Source organism: Hyla sarda, chromosome 9, assembly GCF_029499605.1.
Source record: "Hyla sarda isolate aHylSar1 chromosome 9, aHylSar1.hap1, whole genome shotgun sequence".
NCBI lineage: Eukaryota > Metazoa > Chordata > Amphibia > Anura > Hylidae > Hyla > Hyla sarda.
Window position 1 is genome coordinate 40,872,561 of NC_079197.1, and position 23,515 is coordinate 40,896,075.

The 23,515-nt window shown below is 44.6% G+C and overlaps 1 protein-coding gene and 2 non-coding genes across 4 annotated transcripts; all 3 read left to right on the plus strand.

The window, feature by feature from the left end:
• Positions 1–9,423: 9,423 nt before the first annotated feature.
• Positions 9,424–22,904, plus strand: DKC1 (dyskerin pseudouridine synthase 1). Of its 2 annotated transcripts, XM_056539594.1 has the most exons (17): positions 9,425–9,762; positions 9,937–9,989; positions 13,170–13,256; positions 13,883–13,974; positions 14,946–15,130; positions 15,299–15,363; positions 15,677–15,803; positions 16,817–16,947; positions 17,158–17,301; positions 17,390–17,510; positions 18,900–19,018; positions 19,318–19,421; positions 19,699–19,747; positions 19,953–20,015; positions 20,746–20,793; positions 21,738–21,842; positions 22,610–22,904. In XM_056539594.1, exons 1-17 carry the CDS (start codon positions 9,747–9,749, stop codon positions 22,661–22,663), a joined length of 1,563 nt encoding a protein of 520 aa, XP_056395569.1. In that variant the 5' UTR covers positions 9,425–9,746; the 3' UTR covers positions 22,664–22,904. The 2 variants fall into 2 exon arrangements, with proteins under 2 accessions (XP_056395570.1, XP_056395569.1); XM_056539595.1 differs by lacking the exons at positions 19,699–19,747; positions 19,953–20,015; positions 20,746–20,793; positions 21,738–21,842; positions 22,610–22,904 and having other exon boundaries at positions 9,424–9,762; positions 19,318–19,425.
• On the plus strand, positions 16,674–16,748 carry LOC130292193 (small nucleolar RNA SNORD83). The gene has a single exon (XR_008848101.1). It is a non-coding gene; the product is annotated as a small nucleolar RNA SNORD83 (small nucleolar RNA).
• Positions 19,071–19,140, plus strand: LOC130292192 (small nucleolar RNA SNORD83). Its single transcript, XR_008848100.1, has one exon. It is a non-coding gene; the product is annotated as a small nucleolar RNA SNORD83 (small nucleolar RNA).
• Positions 22,905–23,515: the final 611 nt, after the last annotated feature.

The window sequence follows — 23,515 nt, forward strand, 5'->3', positions numbered from 1 at the left end:
TGCAGGTTGAAGACCACTGCGGCCTTCGCCATCCTCCAGACCCCCCCCCCCCCCCCCCCCCCCCCCCGTGCATCGTCGTCAAGGCAATGGAGAGGCAGAGGAAAACAAAGAGGCAAACAAAAAAAACATGAGGCTGATGCCAATTGCCCCATGACAGAGGAAAAATTCCTTTGTGACTCCAATATGGCATCAGAATTAATCCCTGAATCAATGTTCTATCCACATAAATCTAGTATCCAGAACCTGTAATATAATTTTTTTTTCTAGAAAAACATGTTAATTGAGTCTGACATCACAACATCATGTGGCAGAGAGTTCCATAGTTTCACTGCATTAACAGTAAAGAATCCCCATCTGTTATGATGGTAAAATCTTCTTAATGGCCTAGGTATAAAAGATTACTAGAAATTAATTTCTATATTTGTACATTGTGATCAAATCACCCTTAAGACGTCTTTTCTCCAAACTTAATACCCTAATATAGTTTCCAGGATCCATTTTTGACTAAATTCTCTCTTTCTTCAACCAAAACTTTACGGGCTCAGCAAAAGTTGAAGATATAAAGTCTGTAGTCTCTTCTCATTGAGATATTTTGGCCACATTTTTTGAGGCTTAGGTTCTCTCCAATCTTTATGGTCATCTTAACTTACCCCCTGTGGGTGTGAACTTGCCTTTCATAGTTGTCCTTTCATTTTACTCAATCTCTACTCCAATGGCAGGATTGTTATACGGTTATTAGCAAGGGTAGTTGGCAAGTCTCTTTAACCTCTTTGAAAGTTCTCCATAGAACCTACTTTGTTCCAACTCAACTCTTTAATGTCTCTTCTCCTCTAATTAAAAAGTTACCTGTGACCCTTCTTTTTGTTTATTAGGACAGAAGCCATCAATAATGCCTTACCATACCTTTCAGCATGCTTAAATGGGCAGTGTCATCAACTTTTTTTTTTTTAAATGTTGTAGTACATATGTACTACAACATATCTCTCATATATTTTCATTATTTTTTTTTTATAAAAATGTTTTAATTAACGTTTCAAAAAACGGCCACTAGGGTCTCCCTCCATGTGGCCGGCTGCAGGCGGGCGTGACGTCACGCCTGAATTTGTACCGATGCCGGCCAGGCAATCGGTCCAAATTCATTCAGCCTGCGCTTGCTCCCTGCCTGTCAATCAGACAGGCGGGGGTGAGCGCCTTGCACCCTAGCCTTAGACGCTGGCCACTCCTCCCGCACCACGCCACTGATGCTGCCCCTGCACATCGCTGATGCTGCTGGACTCTGTAGTTTGTTTGTATGTATGGGGATCGGGGTTTCAACACGGGAGTTGCGGGGAGAGCGGGGCTTGGAGTTTCAACACGGGGGTTTCAACACAGGGGTTGCAGGAATCGGGGTTTCAACAGGGGGGTTGGGGGAGAGCGGGGCTCGGGGTTTTAACACAGGGGAGGGTGGAACAGAGGAAACAGGGTAGCGTCGTGCCAAACCCATGGCCTTATCTTATTGTTTTCAACACAGGGTGCCTCCAACTGTTTCACCACTACAACTCCCAGCATGCCCTGACAGCCAATAGATGTCAGGGCAAGCTGGGAGTTGTAGTGGTGAAATAGCTGGAGGCACCCTGTGTAGATGAACTAAGGGCAGAAGTTGGCCCCAGCAGGCATCAGTGACATCGTGCCTGCTGGGGAAGTCTGCCCGGTAGTGAGCTCACTACCAGGTAGACAAAAAGACCTTTTTAATATAGTAAAAAAAAAAAAATTTAAAGCAGGGAGTGGGTTAGGGAGAGATGGACAATAGGCAGGGACAGAAAAAAAAATATAGGATGGTGGGAGCTACCCTTTAACATTTTTTATTGGTGGCTCCCATCCACCTTGCTTCTCAGTGAAGGAAGCTTAGTCTATCTTATTCTTCTGTCCTCGACCGGATTAACTCTATTATGTCTCATGAAAAGTTTAGTGTCATATTGGAAGACACTGTTAAGCACCTTGAGCAAGTATGGAATTCTTGGATGTCTTCTTTATACTATCCAAATGTTTGCCAGTCTATGTATCTCTACTGAACGTCTTGTGGGATCCTAGGGATTGTGCCTGGAGATCACTGCTCTTTTATTTTTCTCATACTGTACCCTGTTATTTGATTTACCTTGTTTATCATACTCATGTTTCGGGTATCTGGGTATTCATGTTTGCATTGTTTATCTTTTTGACTTGTAAAAAAGCTTCACTGTTTGAACCATAAATGTATTTTTAGGAGAGCTAAATATGGTTGTCCTCTTAAAGGGGTACTCTGGTGAAAAACTTTTTTTTTTTTTTATCAACTGGTGCCAGAAAGTTAAACAGATTTGTAAATTACTTCTATTAAAAAATCTTAATCCTTCCTGTACTTATTAGCTGCTAAATACTACAGCAGAAATTCTTTTCTTTTTGGAACAAAGAGCTGTCTGCTGACATCATGAGCACAGTGCTCTCTGCTGACATCTCTGTCCATTTTAGGAACTGTCCAGAGCAGCATGTGTTTGCTTTGGGGATTTTTTAATTAATAGAAGTAATTTACAAATCTGTTTAATTTTCTGGCACCAAGTGCAGATCTACCCCGATATAAGTGTTGCAACCAAATATATAGCAGAATAAGGAGGAGGTAAATATACCTGGAGAAGGTAAACCCCACTTGAATAACCAGTATCTTACCTGTAACACAGAATTAATTATTTACATGTTGGAGTGCCCATATACATTGGGCATACAATTAACCCCCTAAAACAGCATATTCATGAACTCAAAGAAACGTTGTGAACAGGGAGTCCTATCTACATTTGTTTGCATCTACCTTTACCAGAATGCAGAGTTTGTTTATTCATTATACTAGCTGAGTACCCGGTGTTGCCCAGTTTTTCCTTCCTAATCCTTGTTGGGGAGGAAAATAAACAAAGGAGGAAGCTTTTGACTTCATATCCCGTCCTCATATATTGTTGTCATATCCCAACCCCATAGCCCGTCCTCACATCCCGACTTCCTATCCTGTCATCATATCCCGACCTTATATCCCATCCTCACATCCCGTCCTCATATCCTGACCTCCTATCCCGTCCTCCTACCCCGTCCTTCTATCCCGTCCTCCTACCCCGTCCTTCTATCCCGTCCTCCTATCTCGACCTCCTATCCAATCCATCTAATCCCAACCTCCTATCTCGAACCTCCTATCCTGACCTCCTATCCTGTCCTCATATCCCGTGCTCCTATCTCGACCTCCTATCCCGTCCTCCTATCTAGTCCATCTATCCCAACCTCCTATCTCGACCTCCTATCCAGTCCTCCTATCCCGTCCTCCTATCTCGACCTCCTATCCCGACCTCCTTTACTGTCCTCCTATCCCGACCTCCTACCTGACCTCCTATCCCGTCCTGTAATATGTGTACCAGGTATTGAAATATCTCCAGCCTTACGGAATTTATGGGGGAAGATACTTTTCCCATTGATTTGCATGGGACTTTACACAAAAACCCCGACCCTCACAAATGGGGGTAGTTAAGGGTTAAATTAACTATTCTATATTTTAAGTGGACATATAAGTAACATGTGACCAAGTATTATCAAAATATCTCCAGCCGTTTGGAAGTTATGCAGTAACATATATTTCCCATTGACTTGTTTGGGACTTTAAACATAAGCCCCGCCCCTGGCAAATGGGGGTGAGTAAGGGTTAAATTACCTATCCTATGTTTGTTGTAGACATATAAGTAACATGTGTGCCAAGTTTCATGTTAATATCTTTAGCCGTTTGGAAGTTTTTGTGGAACATACACACATATATATATATATATATATATATATATATATTCATACATACACACACGTTGAGTTTTACATATATAGATTTTAAAATATTATATTTAATTTTTAATATGTATTTTATATGTGGGTATATACATTTTAATGCCCCCGTATCTGGAATGTTTACACTTTATATATTTGAATAATTCATTGATATGAAAGATATTTATAATATTTATTGAGTATTTTTATTTATGAATTTACATTTACTAATTATGCTATATATTCTATATGTGTCACCAGTCCACCTTTAGGGCTTATTTTAGTTTTTTATTGTTACTGTATGGATCTGTATTTATTCATATCTTTACCAATGTTGCTATTTCAAATTGTTTTATTTTTGCTATCAGTGAATTTTTACACTTCAGTTTCTCTGGATAAATGCTTGTTGTGCTTCACCAGGGCTGGATGTGGCATGGTTTTCATTACTTCCGGTTCTGTGGTGACACGTCACACACACGCGTTCCATGGCGGCCGGATGTGATGGTCGTCAGTTTGGGCTGAACCTGGATACAGAATGCTGTATACTATTAGTAAGATCTTTGTATTTATAGCAGCTAATTTGTGATTATTTAATGCGCCTGAGTAAGGGGGCGATAAGGCAAGGACCCCCGAATCATGCTGCACAACTGCACTTCGTGTAAGGTTTTGGTAATGTTTCTTTTGGTTGGTATTTTATTAAATGCTTTGTGGACTGGACCTGAACGATCTTGTCGATGTACTTGTGAGACAGACTATATGGGGATACCTGCATACGAGTGGAGATTGGATACGTTAACCTTTTACCAATCATAATATTCTGATCCCCCCCATCACAGACTAAGTTGAAGTGAAATTTGGAATGTTTTGAATCCTGAAGAGTCATTAACCTAGAGCTGGGCGGTATGACCAAATATGTGTATCACGGTATTTTTGTAACTTATGGCGGTTCCACGGTATATAACGGTATTTCTTTCACCCCCCCAAAATCATATGACCCGCAAGCGATATTCTGCTTCCCCCCCCCCCCAAAATCATGTTACCCGCCACCGCTGTTCTGCTCTCCCCCAATTAATTATCAGCCCAGCGGGGTACTACTCGCATATGTCACCTGCAAGCACTGCCCTCCTCCTCTTTGTTGGGGGCCGCTGGCACTGGAACTCTATACTGTACGCCAGTGGTCTCCAACCTACGGACCTCCAGACGTTGCAAAACTACAACTCCCAGCATGCCCGGACAGCCAACGGCTGTCCGGGCATGCTGGGAGTTGTAGTTTTGCAACAGCTAGAGATCTGCAGGTTTGAGACCACTGCTGTACGCTGTATCCCTATGCCTGGGCTGCAAAAGATAAAGAAAATAAACTTTAACTTACCTACGTCGGCCTCACGCTGGGGACTGGAACGTCGGACAGCCGTCAGCCTAACACCGGCCGGAGCGCTGCCCCGCCCTGTGATAGGCTGAGCCCACTGTTATGTAAGAAACCGGCTTCTTACATGACAGTGGGCTCAGCCTATCACTGGCTGGGGCGGGACATCGCTCCGGCCGGTGATAGGCTGACGGCTGTCCGACGTACCAGTCCCCAGCGTAAGGCCGACGTAGGTAAGTTCAAGTTTATTTTCTTTATCTTTTACAGCCCAGGCATAGGGATACAGCGTACAGCAGTGGTCTCCAACCTGCAGACCTCCAGCTGTTGCAAAACTACAACTCCCAGCATGCCCGGACAGCATGCTGGGAGTTGTAGTTTTGCAACATCAGGAGGTCTGAAGGTTGGAGACCACTGGCGTACAGTATAGAGTTCCAGCGCCAGCGGCCCCCAACAAAGAGGAGGAGGGCAGTGCTTGCAGGTGACATGTGAGTAGTACCCCGCTGGGCTGATCATTAATTGGGGGGGGGGGGGGAGCAGAACAGCGCTGGCGGGTAACATAGGATTAGTTCCCCGATGTGGGGACAGCATTGCGCTGGGCTGATTCATTCATTCCCGAGGGGGAGGGGCCCAACCGGTATTGCGGTATGGGAAAAATTCATATCGTGCAGCCCAAAAATTTCGGTATGAACCGGTATACCTCCCAGCCCTACATTAACCCTCTGGGTGCTGGTTGGTGTTTTTCCCCCTTTTACCATATTGTTTATGTCTGGGTAGAGTCTTCTATGAATCCAGAAAAAAAATGGGCCTTTTAGCTGCATATATAGATATTGTAATGATGGCGTCTTGGAAGGCCCCACAACTCTTCAGGTACAACGCTGCGTGAGTAAATTCTTTCTTGTTTACCACTCACCTCTGACACCTTTTTGATTCACCTTTTTTCTCAGAACTGAACAACAAATTCCAGATGAGGCTGCGTCAATTCTTCATAAAGTGATAATATTATGTCCAGCGAGTCTATGCCTCTTTTAATAGATGACAATAATCTGCTGGTCTTAGAAATAGCTGCTTGACATTGCACGATGTTCTGTAGTCTATGATCTAAAACATCCAGATCCTTCCCTACCGGTGACTCTCCCAGTGTTACGCCTCCTAGGACAAATGATGCTGCGTTTTATAAGTGCCGAAATGTTTATGATGGTTATTCACATTGAACTTCATTTGCCAAATTGATGCCCAAACACTCAATTTGCCCAAGCTGGCTGTAACTTATGCTTACCTCAATCTGTCCCTGACGAAGGTAAACAATTTCACTGAAACTCCTAGGACTTAGTGGGTCCTGCACTGAACTCTATAGCTAAACCAAGTGACTGTTTTGCATGACGTCAACAGCTTGTTATATAGTATATGTACAAACCGCTGAACTTTTTTTAATACAGTAGCATGTACGCAGCACTGAGTGATTTACATAAAAATTTTCAGGTTAAACATATAGTGGGTAATGTCCCACATTATCCCCAAAGAGTTTAAAGGGGTTATCCACCATTAGGTGATTTTAGTATGTACCTGGCAGACAGTAATGGACATGCTTAGGAAGAATCTGCACTTGTCTTGGGGATAAATGGCTGTTGTGAGATTACCATAACACTGTGGCTAGCTTTTTGTGAACTTGTATTTCCTGTTTGACTTTTCTTTTTTTTTTTATACAAATCCCACAATTCCATTTTCTTCCCTCCCACACATCAACCACCCCATCCATTGAAACATAAATGAGCTGCATCCATTCAAAGACCTGTGGTTTTCAATCAGGGTACCTACAGCTGCTGCATTAGTTGCAGTTGTTCTCTCTCCCACCAAGCGATCTCTCCACCCATTGAAGCAGGCAGGCTCCCTATCATCAGCTGACTAGTGAGTCAGGTCTCGGCCGCATAGCAACCTGGGAAAAATCTGAGACAACAGTCATTTTGTATTCTGGTAAAAATAAATAGTGGGGTGAAAATCACAGAAGAATTGTGAGAAAACCGTCACACACAGGTACAGACACTATATTATGAACTACACTAACTTTACGGCCACTGTAGCATAGTCAAATAAAAAAATTCCTGGAATACCCCTTTAATTCTTAGACTCCCTTGTGTATATAGCACCACTGAATTCAATACCTTAGTGCATCTATACACTTGCCATCTTTCCCTATTTTGGTGAGACAACCCCCACAAAATGGACTGAAAATGCGGGCACTTTAATGATTTGACAGCAGCAGCTTTTGGGGGAAGGGGGGGAGATATGTGTGCTGGCGTTAATTGCTTAAAGGGGTACTCCACCCCTAGACATCTTATCCCCTATCCAAAGGATAGAGGATAAGATGTCTGATCACGGGGGTCCCGCCGCTGGGGACCCCTGCATTCTACCATGCGGCACCCACCTTTAACGGCTTCCGGAACCGCTGGAGGCCCTCAGGCTAATACCATCCCGACCACGGGGACGTAAGATCGTAACGTCACGACTCCGCCCCCGTGTGACGACACACCCCACCCCCTCAATGCAAGTCTATGGAGTACACCTTTAAATGCATAGGGGAGCACAAACTAAACTTATCCAAAGTATACAGTAGTGTGTCTTTAGCTGTTGCAAAACTACAACTACCAGCTTGCTCGGGCATGCTGGGATTTGTAGTTTTGCAACAGCTGGAGACACACTGTTTGGAAAACACTGGTATAGAGCATAACTAGCTGATCAATGGGGAGTATGATCACAGGAAACTTCCCCCCCCCCCCCCCATCTTGTATGTTGGATTGAATGTTGTTTTAGTAAAGATTTTGTATTATACTGATGGTTTATGCCATTTTAGAGTGTTTTTCTTTTCCTTTTTTTCTATATTTAGGGACCCCCCATCTATCATGAGGGACTATTGTTGCCTAGGCGAAAGGAGCATCATTCCATTCATTCTTTACTGGACTTCCATAGAACACTGGACATTGAACACCAGTGGTCTCCATGCTGTGGCCCTCCAGATGTTGCAAAATGACAACCACATGCATGCCCGACATCCAGCGGCATGCTGGGAGATGTAGTATTGCAACATCTGGAGGTCCACTGTTTAGAGACCACTGTGTGAGGTGACCACTCATTTCACTTCGGGGACAATCGCCTGTTTCCACCAATAAGCTAGTCACACTTTATACTGCGACTGATGGGAACACTTTTAGGCTGCATTCACATCTCGTTTTTGCAATACGGTTCCCGTATCAGGTTTTTTGTAAAAAAAAAATGTATGTCTCAAAACCGGACAGAACCGTATAGACCTCTCTACGGTTTTAAACCGGAGGTCTGGTTGCATACTGTTAAATAAGTTTTTTGAAGAAAAAAAAAAAGCCGGTAACGGTTTTGTTTGTCCTTAATTAAATAAAGTTCTTCTTGTTCTATTTGTGGGAAGAACTTTCGGCGTGCACTGCGCATGTGCAAACTGCAAAACCGTATTGAGCAAACCGGATGGAACCGTACGCACATACGGTTCAGTACGCTTCCCATAGACGACCATTTCTAAAAAAAAACGTATACGGGTTGTATGCGGTTTTTCACCAGGTCATAAAACCATAGTAGACTACGGTTTTGGAGACGGGAAAAAAACGGATAAAACAGTAAATGGTGCAAAATGCACACAACCGGATGCTACGGTTGGCGTACGGTTTTCTATGAAATGTCTATACATACGGTTTGCAATACGGTTCCATACAGTTTTTTTTCACTGAAACCGGATACAGGAACCGTATTGCAAGAAAAAGAGATGTGAATGCGGCCTTAATCCCGGGAAAACCGTTTACATGCCTGGAGTTGCAGTTTTGCAACAGCTGGAGGCACACTGGTTTGGGAACCACTACTGTATGATACGTACTAGAGATGAGCGAATTTACAGTAAATTCGATTCGTCACCAACTTCTCGGCTCGGCAGTTGATGACTTATCCTGCATAAATTAGTTCAGCTTTCTGGTGCTCCGGAAAAGGTGGATACAGTCCTAGGAAAGAATCTCCTAGGACTGTATCCCCCTTTTCCAGCCCATGGGAGCACCTGAAAGCTGAACTAATTTATGCAGGATAAGTCGGCAACTGCCGAGCCGAGAAGTTCGTGACGAATCGAATTTACTGTAAATTCGCTCATCTCTAATATGCACCTATAATTTCTCCACACCACCAGCACTGATTCATTTTGAACTGAATAATAGAGAAGATGCAACTTTGTTTCAGCGCCACTTTACCAACTACATATACTGGGACTTGAGTAGTAGCGCCACCTGCCGATAAGGAGGCTTACCACCACCCAATAATAATATTCTTATTCTCTCATGCTGTGCACCCTTCCTGAGCCCAGGACACTGTACACACTGACAAGCGTTCTGTAACCGAGCGCCACTAGAGGAACAAGCCCCGGCCAGCATGGCAGCCACGCTACCGAAGCGGAGGACGCTGAAGGATAGACAGGCGGAAGAGGCGGGGCCAGGGTGAGTCCTCCCACGTGCTATATCCGGCTGCCCCGCCAGCTCTTCTCTCTCATTCACCGCGTGGAGAGGAGCAGAGCGCGGTCATGGCGGATGACGATGGTAAGCGGAGGGCCCCGGGCCCCTGACCCTGCCTCTCCTCCTCTATTCTATCTATGTCACGTGTACTGTACGTGTCCGCTGCGTGTGAATAGAGACTTAACGCTGTCACGTGTGTCCCGCACCGTTCTCCTTTATCGCTTTCTAATGATTATTACGTAGTTTTTTCTTTTAAAGGATCAAAGAAGAAATCCAAGAAACGCAAGAGTCAGACGCTGGGGGAGATCGCGGTGAGTGTGCGGTAACGCGGCCGTGTGCACGTGTGCTGAGCACGTGGAGGAAGGGGTCGGCGCGGTGCGGGCTCTGTAGTGTGGATACTTAGTGCAGGACTACTAATCACAGCATGCTTTGGGATGATTGGAGTTGGAGTTCTGCAACAGTGTTTTCCAGCTAGTGTGCCTCCAGCTGTTGCAAAACTGGAACTCCCACTAGGAGTTGTAGTTTTGCAACAGCTGGAGGCACAATGCTTGGAAAACTTAAGCAGTGGGCAAAATGTGTGCATGATGTTCCTTTCTTGTAAAATAAGGGAAAGGTGGTGTTTGATTCACTGCCTTTTATAGCAGGGAGCCTCCAGCTGTTGCAAAACTACAACTCCCAGCATGCCCGGACAGCCGTTGGCTGTCCGGGCATGCTGGGAGTTGTAGTTTTGCAACAGCTGGGGGCACCCTGGTTGGGAAACACTGGCTTATAGGACTTTAAAGGGAATGTAAGTATATGGGACCAGTGACTTAAAGGGGGTTTTTACATCTAGAACATTCTGATGTACAGACAGAGCAATAAAGTCTGAGCGCTGAAGGTTAAACATCTGGGGGGGGGGGCCCCTACACCCTACGTGTGCTGGAGGTGGGTGGGGGCAGGAAATGGCTGAGCTGGCTAGTTAATGCTTTTTGGCTATGCTCCTGTGCTTCAGTTTTCTTTGTAGGCCACATGTACGGTCTAAGGCTCACACATACTGTGGCGGGCCCCATTCATGGAGTTCAGGCCATAACACTATTTTTAACAGTGCTCAGTAGGGCAGTAGACCTGCTAAATTGGGCAATGCCACACACAGTGGTCCGGACGGTCACCAAGCCAGCTGTTGCAAAACTAAAACTCCCTGCATGCCCAAATAGTCTCTGGCTGTCTAAGGAAGGCTGGAAGTTGTCGTTTTGTAACAGCTGGAGGCACACTGTCTGGGAAATGCCGCATTTAGCCATTGGAATGAATGGGGCCAGCACAGATTGTTGGCATTTGACAGGTACATGTGACTGGCAGAGAAATCAGTTTGCACCGGACCTCAGTTGCAATAAAACCAATGCATTGGAAGTGCACAACGTGTGAACGTACCCTCTGCTTAACTCCCATTGACCCAAATAAGTTGTGTAAACATTAGCGCTGCAGGCTACACGGTTTCTATAGCTTGCGGTGCTTTGTCACTTACGCAACATGGCTATGGAGTGCGTGAGACAGCCGACATGTCTGTCTTCTTAAAGGGGTACTCCACTGCTCAGCGTTTGGAACAAACTGTTCCGGGCACCGGTGTGAGGTGTTTTTTTGCGCCCCCGTAGATCCATGCGTCCGCTCCTCCCCCAGCTCTCCGAACATTTCCGAAGCTAGAACTGAGGGAGGGAGGAGGTTCACGCCTCCTCCCTCATCTCCCCTCCCTGAACTCGGCTGAATGCAGATCTCTACGGCACGCCCCTCCCTGAGGACATAGATCTCCGCGGCATCTCATCTCCCCTCCCTGAGGACGTAAATCTCCACAGCAGGTCCCTCCCTCATCTCCCCGAGCTGAGGACATAGAGCAGTGCTCCCAATGAGCTCTATGTGTAAAGGGGGACATACTGCACAGGCTCTTTAGCCCATGCAGTATGTCCCCCTTTACACATAGAGCAGTGCTCCCAATGAGCTCTATGTCCTCAGCTCGGGGAGATGAGGGAGGGGACCTGCCGTGGAGATCTATGTCCTCAGGGAGGGGACCTGCCGTGGAGATCTATGTCCTCAGGGAGGGGACCTGCCGCGGAGATCTATGTCCTCAGGGAGGGGGCGTGTACCTCCTTCCTCCCCTTGCCCCATCTCTAGCTTCGGAAATGTCCGGAGAGCTGGGGGAGGAGCGGACGCATGGATCTACGGGGGCTCACACCGGCGTCAGGAGCCTGACATCATAGCCCTGCCCCCCATTACATCATGCCCCACCCCCTCAATGCAAATCTATGGGAGGGGGAGTGACAGCCTAGTGTTGAGGGGGCGGGGTATAAGTGTCTTTATCAAGTGTAAATATCATTATACACATCAATGAGACCAGTGGGTTGAGTTTAATGCTATTTAAAAGCACATACCGCCGTATATACTCAAGTATAAGCCGATGCCCCTAACTTCACCCCAAAAACCCAGGAAAAGTTATTGACTCTACTATAAGCCTAGGGTGGGAAATACATCATCCAGACCCCCATCATGAACACCCCACGTCATCATCATCGCCTGTCAATCCCTTCATCAGTGATCTTCAACCTGCGGATCTCCAGATGTTGCAAAACTACAACTCCCAGCATGCCCGGACAGCCATCAGCTGTCCGGGCATGCTGGGAGTTGTAGGTTTGAAACATCTGGAGGTCCGCAGGTTGAAGACCACTGCAGCCTTCGTCATCATCCAGACCCCGTTTAGTTTTCTACTCACCTCCCCTCGGTGGGAAGGAAGGGTGAGCTGGTCCGGGCCATCGATGCTGCAGGGACTGTCCGGTGGGGAAGGTTGGTTGTTCCGGGCTGTCCATTTTCACTGGGAGGCCCTCTTCTCCGGCCTAGTGACATTGCCTTGATGATGACGCACAGGGACGATTATGCGCAGGGACATCTGCTGCGCACAGACGTCCCTGTGTGTCGTCAAGGCAATGTCATGGGGCCGGAGTGGAGAAGAGGGCCTCCCGGTTAAAATGGACAGCCCGGAACGACTAACCTTCCCCACCGGACGGTCCCTGCAGCATAGATGGCCCGGACCAGCTCACCCTTCCTTCCCACCGAGGGGAGGTGAGTAGAAAACTAAATGGGGTCTGGATGATGACGAAAGCTGCAGTGGTGTTCAATCTGCGGACCTCCAGATGTTGCAAAACTACAACTCCCAGCATGCCCGGACAGCCATCGGCTGTCCGGGCATGCTGGGAGTTGTAGATTTGAAACATCTGGAGGTCCGCAGGTTGAAGACCAATGAGAAGGGAATGACAGGCGGAAAGTTCACTCGAGTACAAGCCCCCTCGGGCGTTTTCAGCACGAAGAATCATGCTGAAAAACTCTGCTTATACTCCACTATATACGGTAATAAAAGTTGTTTTTAAATAGATTTAGTATATGGGAGATTTAGGGTTCCTGTGATGAATTGTATATTGATACAATGACGGTATCGAATTGTGTTGAATTGTTTGTTCTCTCCTTTACAGGATATACAGCATGAAGGAAGCTTTCTGATACAGCCAGAATCCAAAGTTACCCAGTTAGATACATCTCAATGGCCCTTGTTGCTTAAGGTTTGTGTTTTTTTTTTTTTTTTTTTTTTTTTTTTTGTAAATCTCAAGAGTGCTGTCAGGGCATGCTGGGAGTTGTAGTGTTGCATCACTGACCTAGAAGATGTAGCTGTCCTAGTACCTACATGGTGCTTCACATATTGTAAACCTAAAGCACTGCCATCCAGTGTGTTCAGTTTTTTGGAGAATTTTGCGGATTAAGTAATCAGCTGGATTGTTTTGCCTAACGAGGATATAATGGAAGTGTACCTGTCATTATGAAAAATTCTGACCTGTCAAATGTTTTGAGTGTTCAAACCTTCACCAATCAGAATAAGTCTGCGCTTCCATGTGCTTCTCTCCCTGCCCCGGTCACATGATCCAGACACGCTCATAGACTGAGTGATCACGTGACACAGAGCTGGGAGAGAACGCACGGAGCGTAGGCTTGTTCTCCTGATCAGTGGAAATCTGAACATTTGGGCCCCCACCTAAAGTTTTTTTTTTTATTTATTTCTATAACAAATGATGGTGCCCATTTAAGTGATTCCTATTTCTGTTTTTGGTGACCAGAACTATTTTAATGCAAGAAGTTGAGTTTGTTTTGTAGAAGATTTTTGCTAATGGTGGCATTTTTATCAATTTCATAGAACTTTGATAAGCTGAATGTTCGGACAACACACTACACTCCTATACCGTCTGGTTCCAACCCTTTGAAAAGAGAACTCTCAGAATATATAAAGTAAGTGATTAGGTATGTGGTAAATTCTGCCATTCATGTGCCAAATCTAGTGTAGTAAAATTCTTAATGGAGATGATAGAAAATTCTAGACGAAGCACATGGCCAGCTGAGCTTTAATAAAATGAATCCCTAATGTCAACCAAACACAACTTGCTGCCTGATAACAAGATACATGAGAAATGTATGATCATTGAGGAACTGACCAACCATGAGGATGGAGCAGTAATTGTAAATAGGTGACAAATATGACAGCTACCGTAGAAGCCGAGGCCCCTAATTTCACCCCAAAAACCCAGGAAAAGTTGTTGGCTCGACTTGAAGCCTAGGGTGGGAGTTAAGTCATTTCCCCCCCCTCCCTTCATCATCACTGCCTGTCAATCCCTTCATCAGTGGTCTTCAGCCTGCAGACCTCCAGATGTTGCAAAACTGCAACTCCCATCGGCAGTCCGGCATGCTGGGAGTTGTAGTTTTGAAACATCTGGAGGTCCGCAGGTTGAAGACCTCCAGAGGGAGGGTTAGTCGTTCCGGGGTGTCCATCTTCACCGGGCCGGCCCCGGGCTAGTGATGTTGCCTTGACGATGACGCGCAGGGACTGACTTCCTCCCCTTCCTTCCCACCGAGGGGAGGTGAGTAGAAAAATAAAGGGGGTCTGGATGATGACGAAGGCCGCAGTGGTCTTCAACCTGCGGACCTCCAGATGTTTCAAAACTACAACTCCCAGTATGCCCGGACAGCCATCTGGGAGTTGTAGTTTTGCAACATCTGGAGGTACGCAGGTTAAGGGCCACTGAGAAGGGATTGACAGGTGGAGAGTTCACTCGCGTTTAAGCCCCGGGGGGGGGGGGGGGGGGGTGTTTCCAGCATGAAAAATCTTGCTGGAAAAACTCTCTGCTTATACTCAATTATATACGGTACTTGTGGACCAGTATTCCTTTCTGTACTAACCTCTTTATTGTTCCCAATCTCTTCAGAACAGGCTTTATTAACCTGGATAAACCTGCCAACCCCTCCTCCCATGAAGTAGTCGCGTGGATCCGTCGTATTTTAAGGGTGGAGAAAACTGGCCACAGTGGAACATTAGATCCCAAAGTCACAGGTTGTCTAATTGTATGCATCGACCGAGCCACACGACTTGTGAAGTCACAGCAGAGTGCAGGTGGGTGTGTTTATTTATTTTATTTTTTTTTATTTATTTATTTTTTTTTTTATTTTTTTTTTACCTTGGCATGTAAAATGAAAAAAGTCTTATACTAAAACTGTCTAAAGATAAATATCCTGCTCTAGCTTCTGAAATACTGACCTTTTTCCTATTTGTCTTTTAAAGGGAAAGAATATGTTGGTATTGTACGACTACATAATGCAATAGAGGGTGAGCAGCAGCTGGCAAGGGTAAGTGTCTTCCCACCTCTGGGCTCATGTGATGGCCCTATAGTTTACATGATGACACAGTTTATCCATTCTCTGATCCTTTGTCTGTCTCTAAAGCACCTGCTCTGTTCTGGAATCAGGTGTGCTCGAAACACTGTTGGATCCAGTGACCTGCGTTCTGCAGTGTGACTGGCTCCTGGTGTCAAGAGCAGGAGGTCAAAGATTAAGGTTAAGAAGAGATGTGCTGTCTGATAAACCTGGAGTGGGCTTTTTACTTTTGTGTTTCCTTTTTATATAAACTCTATGTAGTTGACACTTCTATTTCCTTTTGCAGGCTCTGGAAACCCTCACAGGCGCACTGTTTCAGAGGCCACCATTAATCGCTGCTGTGAAGAGGCAACTGCGTGTTAGAACAATCTATGAGAGCAAACTTGTAGAATATGACCAGGAACGTAGACTGGGTGAGTAGCTGATCGTGTCATTTATGCTGTGAAGTACAATGAAGTTTCTCTATTTCCCCAGCAATGAGGTTATGTTTATATTACATGAAGGTTTAATGGAGGTATACTATGGGACAGTGTTTCCCAACAAGGCTGCCTCCAGCTGTGGCAAAACTACAACTTCTAGCAGGCCTTTCATGGACTGGACAAGATATACTAGTTAACTAAATTAGGTGTATTTACAAACCTTGTCACTAGTAGACTACTTTCGGTCCATTTAATTGATTACACAAACATACATGGTACTGTGGAAATTAAATTTTTTTTTTACACTTAGTCCCCATAGGGGACTATTTATAGCAATCAGTTGACTGCCAATACTGTTCAATGCTATGCGTAGGGCATAGCTCTGATCAGTGTTATCGGCTATCTTCTGCTCTGGTCTGCTCTATTTTAGACCAAAGCAGAAGAAGCCGTCAGGCAGGTGAGAGGACCTCCGTCCGCCATGTTAGCTGATCTGATTGCTGCGGGTGATCAGATCAGCATAAAATGTAGCCGCGCTGCCGCAGATGCCATGATCAGTATTGATCATCTGAGGGGTTAATGCCAGACAAACACGCAATTGCGGATGTTGCCCATTACCAGCAGGTCCCTGGCTATCAGCAGCCGGGGTCTGCTGCACATGACTCGATAAACGCTCTGATAGGCATGTACAGGACTTGAATGTACGTCCTGGTGTGCGAAGTACCGCCGCACCGGGATGTATATTTACGTCCGTGGTCATTAAGGGGTTAATCTCAGACCTAACCCGTGATGTGAACATAACCTCAGTAAGTGTAACCTGAAATATCTTTTGTACAGCTGATTACAGGAATAGAGGAATGTTATTGAGCCATATGATGATCAAATTTCTCAAGAACTTCTTGTGATGCTGACATCTTATCTATCACCCTATGACTGATGGCTCCTAGCAAATGAGTAAGACTAGTTTTGTTTAAATAAACATGTGTGACTCCTAATCTGTAATTTCACAGGTATATTTTGGGTGAGTTGTGAAGCCGGTACATATATCCGGACACTATGCGTCCACATTGGTTTGCTGCTTGGAGTAGGTGGCCAGATGCAGGAGCTTCGCAGAGTTCGGTCGGGTGTGATGGGAGAGAAGGTAAGGGACTATCGTGGTTGTCTAATCCCAAATGCGTTGAGTTCAGCCACAGGCTTCTCCCTGTGGTTTGGTAATTGGCTTTTGGGACATTAAAAAGTTCACAGGATTTAAGGCAAATGTGTTGTCTTATCCTGGAGCTGACAGTTGATCACGTGCCGATGGTCTGGTCCTATATCTGCTTGCTTCAATAGGTGTTTATCTCTTTTTCAGGACAATCTTGTCACAATGCATGATGTCTTGGATGCCCAATGGCAGTACGATAACAATAAAGATGAAAGCTATCTCCGTAGGGTTGTCTATCCACTAGAGAAGCTTCTGGTCTCTTATAAAAGGCTGGTTATGAAGGACAGTGCAGTAAGTTTGCTTTCTTTTGTATCTGGCAGTAGTATTGCATCATGCTGAACACTGCTTTAGTATATTCTCATGGGTTTTATTCTTTTAGGTTAATGCTATATGTTATGGGGCAAAGATCATGCTTCCTGGTCTTCTGAGATATGAAGATGGCATTGAGATAAACCAGGATATTGTGGTCATCACAACCAAGGGAGAAGCTATCTGCATTGGTAAGTATCTTGTAGGATTTTTAAGATACAGTGGAATATGTAGAACTGATACTTACAGAACCTGGGCCATTGGAAATGGACATCCATATAAGGCTTCCGCAACACAACTCCCAGTGCTATTTTGAAAGGGGGTTGCGAGTGACCTAATACAGTGTTTCCCAACCAGGTTGCCTCCAGCTGTTGCAAAACAACCCCCCAGCATGCCCGGACAGCCTTTGGCTGTCCGGGCATGCTGGGAGTTGTCGTTTTGGAACAGCTGGAGGCACCCTGGTTGGGAAACACTGACTCATTGATATCTTGGTAATGATTGAGCTGCTAACAGCTAGACTGTACAGTCTCTGTATGTAGTAAATGTATGGCTGTTCCTGTGCCTTTGTCAGTTCTTAAAGTGGATATGTCAGCGGTTTTGATCTTTCAATACTGCTGGCAAGTTCTTAGAGGATGGCTGGAAGAGTTAAAACCTCACTAAAGTACCTGCATGACTAAAATCAGTCCAATAGCAACAAAGCTTTTGCAAGTGCTCAGGAACTGCACCAGCGAGTCAAGTGAAACCCTGGTTCTTAAAGAGTAACTTTCCCAGCAGGCGCGATGTCGCTGACTCCTGCTGGGTGCCAACTTCCACCCTCACTATGCGCGCAGCCCCGGCGTTCACTGCGCTCTGACAGGCAGGGAGCGAGTGCAGGCTGACTGATGTAGACCGATTGCCCGGCATCAGTCCTAATTCACTCGTGACGACACAGCCGGCTGCAGCCGGCCACTAGGGAGGAGACCCCTAGTGGCCGGTTTTCAAATGTTAATTAAACCATTGTAAGCAAAAAAAAATATGAATCTATTAGATGTTGTAGTACATAAGTACAACATATTAAAAAAAAAAAAAAAAAAATTTGCCTGCCCATTTTTGTCCTCGCAACCAAAGTTTTTAAATACCAGACTTCCTCTTTAATAAATTTAAGGTGAAGTTAAAAAGGCATCTTGGTAAAGTTGTATATGTAGTTATGATGTATACATAACGTAATGCTTTAACTCTTCCTGTCCTCCTATATGGACTGCTGAGCAGTTATGACCACTCGGAGCTGGTGACAGATTCCCTTTAAGGATACACAGAATTAAAGCCTCAGTCTTTGATGTGACATGATGATGTAGTTTATCCATTCTCAGAGTCTTCCAGTCTTCCGTGCCTTTCTGTATCCTTTAGGATGCAGTGTCCTGCCCACTTGTGTGCCAGTTGCTGCGTTCTGCAGATAACTCTCAACAGAAGTGAGTTGGGGGCTGGAAGACTGGTTGAGTACAAAGGATGATAGAAGCTCCTCTGATCACACTCTATATAGGCTTGGGCTGAGCTTACTGGTTTACCTGTGTTGCTAACCATATTAATGTGCCCCTTCCTAGCTACTGCCCTTATGACAACAGCTGTGATATCGACGTGTGACCATGGCGTTGTGGCAAAGATAAAACGTGTTATCATGGAGAGGGACACCTATCCCCGCAAGTGGGGCCTTGGTCCCAAGGTAATATAAACTACTTCAGATGCTAATATAATCTTTGTATGAAGGGTGGTGAGCCACATGATGTTTGTATGTTTTTTGATTTTAATGATGACTCTACATCTATCACCCTATAACTGATGGCTCTCCTCTTAATGTACACTATGCATTCAGAACGGAGTTACCATCTTCAAAGTAGGTCAGGTGAGCTGACTGTGGCCGCTGCTACTCTGAAGGAGGGTAAACGTTCTTAATGCATAGATGTGCTTATTTTTTGTTTTGTTAAATAAATGCTTAAATGCACGTGTCTTGAAACTCTCCAGGCCAGTCAGAAGAAGATGATGATTCAGAAAGGGCTGCTAGACAAGCATGGGAAACCCAATGAGAATACCCCAGCTAACTGGACTGAAGGATATGTTGATTACAAGTAAGAACAGTAACAAACTCTTGTATAAAATATCATGGGGGAGATTTATCAAAACCTGTCCAGAGGAAAAGTTGCTGAGTTGGCCATAGCCACCAATCAGATCACTTCTTTTGTTTTGAAAAGCATCTGAAAAATAGTGATCTGATCGGTTGCTATGGGCAACGCAGCAACGTTCCCTCTGGACAGGTTTTGATTTCTTCCTCCCCCCCCACCCCCAAATATTAAATTTTTGTGCATATTTGCTCAGTAGGGTTTATGGGTCTTTATTCTTTTGCAGGGCAGCACAGAAGAAAGTGACTGCTCCAGAGGTGGAGACACCAGCTAAGGTTTGTACATGTTTTAACCTTTAACAGACGCAGGAAGTTATCCCCTTTTACCTGCCTGTGGTACTATAGGGGAGTCATCCTGCAAAATCAACTGGCTAGTCCCCATCAGAAATGCAGCTTGCTTTTTCTGTTAAGGTACATAGCCAACATGTGACCACATGTATTGCTGTGTTTGTAACCTAGATATATAATTTTTTTTCTGCAGAGAAAGCATGTGAGTGAGTCAGATAGTGACACTGCTACACCAGTCTCCACCAAAAAGAAAAAGGTAAGATCATTATGTCATAGTTGTCCGTAGGTTGGCTGGACCAAAAAGATTTGTTGCACAAATACGGAGTCTGTTCTATATGGGTTTGGCAGGGCCATGTGCATTGACATGACCTACTTAAAGGAGTACTCTAGTGCAGAGTATTCCTGCCCGGGCTGCAAAATAAATGAAAATGAACCATCGCTCACCTCCCTGGGTCACTACAGATGTTCGGTCCTCCAGTGCATCTCCTTCATACTTCCGGGTGTAACGAAGCGTCGCATGGCGCTCAGCCTATCGCCGGCAGCCACGATGTTCTGCCTCGGTCGGCGATAGGCTGAGCGCCATGTGAGTCTTCGTTACACCCGGAAGTATGAAGGAGATGCACCAGAGGACCGATCAGCTGTAGCGGCGCTCCACGGGAACCCAGGGAGGTGAGTGATGGATCATTTTCATTTATTTTGCAGGACGGAGCAGGAGTGCTCTGCACTAGAGTACTCCTTTAAAAGCAATTATCCCTTTGAACATCAGGGTTAGGATTGCCCTTGCAGGAACTGTAACGTAAGTTTTTAGTTAGTTAACAATCTATTTTGATCTGGTGATCTAGGCACCAAACCCTGACCACCAGATCAAAATAGAAATTTTTGAAATACAAGAAGTTTAATGAGTTACTCGGGATGCGTCCTGCAAAAAAGTATAAGGCTCTTGAAGTATATATTAAGTGAAAATTGTTTTCCCTCTTTGCCTTTAGAAGAAACCAGAGAGTGACCAAGAAACCGCAGATGCAGAACCTTCTACGGTAAGTTGCATTAACATTAAGGTGATTGGCAATTTCACATTCTTCACCGGGATTATTTAACCTGCTATTAGCTTAGTTACTTGTATTGTGTAGGCACATGTTCATCTGTCGCTTGTATGGGTTTCCTTTTAGGCACAGGGTCATCTGTAGCTTGTATGGGTTTCCTTTTAGGCACAGGTTCATCTGTCGCTTGTATGGGTTTCCTTTTAGGCACAGGTTCATCTGTAGCTTGTCTGGATTTCCTTTTTGCAATGTCAAGTTTCTAAACTACAGTAAAACTTTTGAGGGAAAATTATATAGTTGTAATATACATTGATAAAAAAATTGTATATTTTTGGGTGACAAAATGCTGTCCCCGCAGCTATTGCCTGTGTCTCTATGAGGAGTCCATATATAGGAAGTGAAGGCGGACAAGCAGGGATCTGTGCACGCTTCTAGCTTGTCGGTCATCCTGATGTGAGCCAGGAGTGTCTTAGAGCACAGAGCCCTGCTTGTCCACCTACACTTCCTGTATTTGGACTCCTCGCAGAGACAAATGTACACTTTTTTTTGTATATTACAAATATCCAGATAATTGTATTTACTAGAGATAAGCCAACTTACAGTAAATTTGATTCGTCACGAACTTCTCGGCTCGGCAGTTAATGACTTTTCCTGCATAAATGAGTTCAGCTTTCAGGTGCTCCCGTGGGCTGGAAAAGGTGGATACAGTCCTAGGAGACTCTTTCCTAGGACTGTATCCACATTTCCCAGCCCACGGGAGCACCTGAAAGCTGAACTCATTTATGCAGGAAAAGTCATCAACTGCAGAGCCGAGAAGTTCATGACAAATCGAATTTACTGTAAGTTCCCTCATCTCTAGTATTTACACAGTAAAGTTTTTGTTGATGACGGGTACACTTTAAGGACCTCAGTGTTTAAAACTGACTTCCCTTCCCTCACAGCATAAACAAGAGAGCGGTAGTGACAATGAAAGTGCCTTAAAACCAAAGAAAAAGAAGAAAAAGAAACATGAGGAAGAGGAGGGTGCGACAGAAGATTCTCCAAAGGTAATTATATAAAATCACTTATTCTGGGAAATGCTGGCAATGAAACTTTACTTCAAAAAAATGTTCATAATGCTTTGGCATTTAAGGTTATTGTCTAATTATTAAATATTTAAGACCAGGGCTTGATAAATTCCCAGGAGCAAGGTCTGCTTGAGGACAACTTCATCCATGGGTCTAGTTTTTTAGTTTTTTTTTTTCCCAAGCCCTTTTATTAACCCCTTCCCAATCCATGACACTTATGTTATAGGTTGGTTATCCTGGTAGATCAGTGTAATGCTTATGCATTACACCAATCTTTCTACAAACAATTGGGGGATATATAACCACCAATTGCAAAAGGCTGTCCAGGCATGCTGGGAGTTGTAGTTTAAAAAAATCTGGGAAACACTGCCTTATCCATTGGCTATGGCATAAGATGTCTAGGGCCAGAGTACCCCTTTAATCTGTCAAGCATCCATCTCTTTACTACATTAAGCTCTCTCATTAGTGGCTCATGTATAATTTACATCCTGAAATGGTTAAGTGTTCTGACTACGCAGGCTGTAGTCGGTTTCTCTTCTTCTCTTCCTGGAGCACCCCAGTGATAAATGTCAGGACATAAAAGGGGCTCAAGGGACAAGTTAGTAGAAGGTATTGCTGCATTTTGAGACAATTTCCTTCCTTGTGCTTGTGGGGTCTCATGTTGGTGGAGGTGGTATAGTTGTTGCTAACAATATACATTTTACACAAAATGTAACATTATTTTTTTTTTTTTTTTTCCCCCCCAGGTAACAAAAAGCATGAAGAAGAAGAAAAAGAAACGCAAAGAGGATTTGGAATAAAAACATAACAATCTTCAGTGGTTGAGTGTGAATAAGCACTCGGGCGAAGACTACTGAAATAATGAATGTCCTGTTTTAAGGATTGTATAGATTTTTTTTTTTTTTGGTTATTTTTGACATCCCTTTGTACATTGATACTAATGCTAAATTTCATTACCATTTTAGGATAGTTCAAACTTATGGACTATCTCATAAATTTTTTATTTCTTTTTCCTTTCCCCAATAAACCCTCTTTCTTACAATGTGAGGTCTGTTATTACAGGTTTGCATTATGCTGGTGCTTTAAAATGGTTTTCCATACGTGGACTATATAAAATGCTCCCTATATAGTGTCAATCTAGGTGGGGGACTGTAGTTCCACAATACATTCTGCAGCAGGTCAAGAGTTAAATGGTTCAGAACATAATATAAGCAAATTTGGTCTGAAGGAATCCTGTATATAATGAACTACGATTTTAGGAAAGAACTGTTAGGAAAGAACTGTCCAGAGCAGGATAGGTTTGCTATGGGGATTTGATCCTACTGTGGACAGTTCCGGACGTGGACAGGTGTTGGCAAAGAGCTCTGTGGTCAGAAAAGAAAATAACTTATCAGATGCTATATACTTCAGAGGAAGTTAAACACTGACCCAGGGCATACAGGTACTCCCCGCCACTATCTTATCAGCAGGCACCCTGCTGATACCCACAAAAGGTTAATAGGGCTGTCCAAGAGCCTCATTCACCCTTACCCAGCAGGAAAGGTGGCACGGGTACCATCTCACAATCACTTGATCGGTCAGAACAACCGACCGATCACTGCCCTGCTGGGCGGCATTCGAGGCTGGTGGGGGTCTCCTGGTCAGGCGGTAGC